Source organism: Triticum dicoccoides, chromosome 2A (genome assembly GCF_002162155.2).
Source record: "Triticum dicoccoides isolate Atlit2015 ecotype Zavitan chromosome 2A, WEW_v2.0, whole genome shotgun sequence".
NCBI classification, from domain to species: domain Eukaryota; kingdom Viridiplantae; phylum Streptophyta; class Magnoliopsida; order Poales; family Poaceae; genus Triticum; species Triticum dicoccoides.
The window spans coordinates 146,427,355-146,431,389 of record NC_041382.1 but is presented as its reverse complement, the minus strand read 5'-3'; the positions used below and the strand labels follow the sequence as shown (position 1 = coordinate 146,431,389).

Here is a 4,035-nt window from a genome sequence, read left to right as displayed (position 1 = left end):
ATGGTCCGGCAGCGTTGGGCCCTGGAGGAGATCGCCGCCCGCAAGCGTGGGCGCGAGGACGAGCACGGCATCGTGGTCCTCGACAGCGACGACGCCGCCGCCCCCGTATCGTCCAACCCGCCGCGCCAACCGGGGGAGGGATGCAGCAGGAACGGCGGAGGCGTAGGCGGGGGGGACGACGACGACGACGACGGCGGTGACTACACGCGGTTCTATAACCTCCTCGGCATGTAGAACCGCGTGGGCGGGCGGCGCGGCGGGCGGCGAGGGAGACGGCGGGGGTAGACCGCGGTAGTTTTTCCTTTTTTTGTAAAATATGTTTAAATTTGAACGAACTTGCCCGTGTTTGCGTTCTGTTTGCGCCGAATTCGAACACTTTGAAAACCTGTGAAGGGCCGTGACTGGGGAGCATCACGCCCCCAGTGCGCGGTTTAGCATCGATACGTCCCGGGGGCGATTTTTTATCCCTCCTAGGGGCCAACGGTTGGAGATGCCCTCAGTCTCCCACAGGCCACAGGCCCGCGGCCGTTGATACAAAAAAGATTATAGTACTACAAAACACCTAAATAAAACTCCGCACGCTCCCGTGGCAGGTCAAAAACCCACGCGCACCCCGCACATCGCACACCCAAAGCACACCCCCTCCGGCCGCAGCTCCTGTAGACCTGTACCGTGCCCACTGCCCACTCTCTTCACTCCCCTCCTTCCACCCCCTGCTCGAGGCACAGCCCCTTCTGCCACCGGAGCTCTCCACCGCTCTCTGCGCCGGCGTTCTCCAGCTCGCCATGGAGGTGCCGCTACTGGTGGCCGCGCTGCTGCTGCTGTCCTCGCCCCTCGTCGTCTCCGGTGAGCCGCCCGCAGCTCCGGTCTTTCTCTAGCATTTCTCCCCCCTTTTCTTGGATTTTTCCCGGGCTAGCAGTCTATAATAAGCAAAGACTCCTTGTCTATTTTGTTGTCGGTGTTTCTCTTCAGCTTCTTCGGTGCTTGTCTGGAGCCACTGCTCCTCTATTCTTCATTTTTCCAGTGGAATGATGTACTAGTACTGATGCTCTTGTTATGTTCATCACTCATCAGTGATTATTATGCTTGAAAGATCAAAAGATCTGCTCTCCTTTTTTTGCAAGAGAGGCCAGCCTTTGCATTTATGCTCAACTTGGGCCATGATTTCCCACCTTTTTCCTAGATTCCCTTCTCCCACTTCCATGCCTAGGGAGGAGATGGTAGATCGCCAGCCACATGCCTAGCTCCTGTTCTTCTTCCATCTTCACGGAATTTGTTCTCAGGTCCATTTTCCAAAAGTAAATAAAAGCATTCACCACCTTTATCAGGAGCATATATTCCGTTCTTCCTTTCTTTCTTTGCTGTCAGCAAGGTGCCAATGGAAAAACCCGGTGTTCTCGCCCATCCTTTCTGCTCTTATCTTCGTGCCGCTTTTGTCACATTCCTTGGCCACAATTTTGCTACGCACATCAAGAGAAACTGACAGAAACGCGCCACCTTTCTTGGAAACGCCTGTGTTTAATCTTGGAAACGCCTGTGTTTAATTGCTAGTAGCTCCCGGCCATTTGACCTTTGGCTGGCATGACTGATCTTGGCTGCTGCTGGCGTTGCTTGGCAGATTTCTGCGTGTGCAGGTCGGAGCAGCCGCAGGCGGCGCTGCAGAAGACCATCGACTACGCGTGCGGGGCGGGGGCGGACTGCAACTCGATCCACGAGCAGGGGCCGTGCTACAACCCCAACAACGTCGTCGCGCACTGCTCCTGGGCGGCCAACAGCTACTTCCAGAAGAAGAGGGCCATGGGCGCCACCTGCGACTTCGGCGGCACCGCCCTCGTCGTCTCCACCGACCCAAGTAAGGGATTCATTGGCTCCTCGGACATATTTGCCCACCGTTTAGATTTTGCCCCTGCATTCCGGTTCAAGAATTCACTGTCTGACCGTCGTTGAGTAACTGGCACTGCATGCGTGGACTGTGCAATGGTCTTTTATGTAGAAGCTCTGTCACTCTGGTCTATGTTACTGTACGTACTAGTCAGTGTCACATTTCAGTTGTGCCGTTAGGGCAAGAAAAGGAAATTGCCAGGCAACTGCTCCCTCCATACTTGCAAAAAAGTCTTATATTTTGGTACAGAGGTAGTAGTTACTAGTGTGTTTATCAAAGCTTTACTAGGGTTTATGAGTAAAACTGTCGTGTCTATTTCTCTAAACGGTCTGCAAATAATTTTAACACTTTGGATACGTAAGTGCTACTGATATATATATATTTTTGCAGCCAAAGGTATTTGAATATTATAATCCACATTTGATTATGAAATATAGATATAGTAAATTTATAATCTCTAGATTGTGACTTGTGCACGGTTCTTTTATTATTTTCTTGGCCAATCAGACAAGCATTTTTTTTCAGAAAAAAGTAGACCCCTTTAAGGTCTCTTTGATCCGCAGGATTCCATATTCGTAGAAATTTAATTAAGCAAAAAAGCAAAGCTCAACAATAAACACACTGATTGCTCTTTGAGAAAAAAGTTGTACTACTTAGAACCCTCCTCAACAAAAACATCAACCGCCCAAAAGATGTCGAGGAACTACCCACTGATCATCGCTGAACCACATCGCATCAAATTCTCATCAGCGAGGAGGGCCACATCAATCAGACGGATAGGCCAATGTTGAACGATCCGTAGATGCCAGCCTCTTTTCCATTGAAACCAATCTCCTAGAATGATTCCTTTGTTTTTGCTATGAGCAATCAAACACCATCTGAATCCTATCATCAAGGCGGCATGGCACTAAAATCCTTCTTTATTCCTATTGCAACGTTTCGAATGATTCTTGAGTTTCTTACATACTGATGCATTATGGTCTTGCTGACATGCAGGTTCTTCAGGCTGCTCCTACCCCTCAAGTGCAAGGTACTACACCATTACATTTTCATTTGAAGTGCACACACAGTATCAACCGATTGGGGTCTCATATGCTGCATTTTTAGAACCAGCATAATCGTCGAATCAGGGTTGGTAAACACCGTTTCTTTCTTCATCACACAGTGCTGCTGGAACATCAACGACTCCGACCGGGGCTGGGACTGGGATCGGAGGCACACCAGGGGGAACTGGAGGCACCTTCACGCCCGGTGCCGGCACTAGCACCGGCGGCATGGGAGGAACCGGCACGGGGACGGACACTACCACTGGGTTCGGCGGCCTGGGTCCAACCGGCACGAGCAACATGGACACGGCCGCAGCCGGCTTGCATCCAAGGTCCGGAGCGCCTGCCTTCCTTGCCGTGCTCCTCTCCTTCCTGTTCCTGGTATTCGCATGAAGCTGGATCGCTCGCTCGAATTTGCCCGGGGTAGAAGAAAGAAACCGCTTTAGTAAGCTTGTTGCAGGACTAGTCGGATCTTAAGGACAGAGGATGAAAAACCTGATATATCTGAAGGTGTCATCCTGTCCAAATGAAGAAGAACAAGAACAAGAAAAACCCTGCTTCCTTCTTGTCTGGTGTCAATGGCATGCACATGGTTTGGTGCCTTTTGTGTCCCTTGATCTGATCTCTTGCTCTGTAATTTGGTAGGATGGCCGTCGCTTTCGTGCATGGACCCTTGTCTTCCTTCCTCTTTTTTTCTCTGTTCGTCTTGTGATTCTAGGGGAACTAGTACTAGGTTAGTTGTTCAAGGCTGGCTGGAGTGAGGATGTTGTTGGAACAATGGCATACTAGTATCAAGTTGCGATCGAGTTCTTGTCCTTTCTTGCAGTCTTACTGTCAAAGCTCTTCTGAAGTGCGCGAGACTGTCTCACTGTCATGATCGTCTGAATGCCAAGCTGGTCACTCTGCTCCGGATGGCTTGAAGGGTAGGTGTATGTAGATCGTGGGGATGGCGCAGTGGACTTTGTGGTGGCCGTTAGGTTGGGTGGCGTGGCGCATCAATGCGACACTGAGACCATGGTCCATTTCTAATGACATCCAGGCCAGGCGGGCTCCATCTTGCTGTCACGGCTCATTGCCTAGCTCACCGTAGACGCCCACCAGATCTAC

At 51.0% G+C, this 4,035-nt stretch overlaps 1 protein-coding gene across 1 annotated transcript; it reads left to right on the top strand.

Annotated features, from left to right (window-relative positions):
* Nucleotides 1-591: 591 nt before the first annotated feature.
* On the top strand, nt 592-3,753 carry LOC119353888 (PLASMODESMATA CALLOSE-BINDING PROTEIN 3-like). Its single transcript, XM_037620587.1, has 4 exons — nt 592-846; nt 1,619-1,852; nt 2,879-2,912; nt 3,048-3,753. Exons 1-4 carry the CDS (start codon nt 786-788, stop codon nt 3,319-3,321), a joined length of 603 nt encoding a protein of 200 aa, XP_037476484.1. The 5' UTR covers nt 592-785; the 3' UTR covers nt 3,322-3,753.
* Nucleotides 3,754-4,035: the final 282 nt, after the last annotated feature.

Coding starts and splice junctions, on each gene's coding strand:
- LOC119353888 (XM_037620587.1), top strand. CDS start 786: ATGGAGGTGCCGCTACTGGTGGCCGCGCTGCTGCTGCTGTCCTCGCCC. Junction 847..1,618: donor CTCGCCCCTCGTCGTCTCCG/GTGAGCCGCCCG, acceptor GTTGCTTGGCAG/ATTTCTGCGTGTGCAGGTCG. Junction 2,913..3,047: donor TCCTACCCCTCAAGTGCAAG/GTACTACACCAT, acceptor TTCATCACACAG/TGCTGCTGGAACATCAACGA.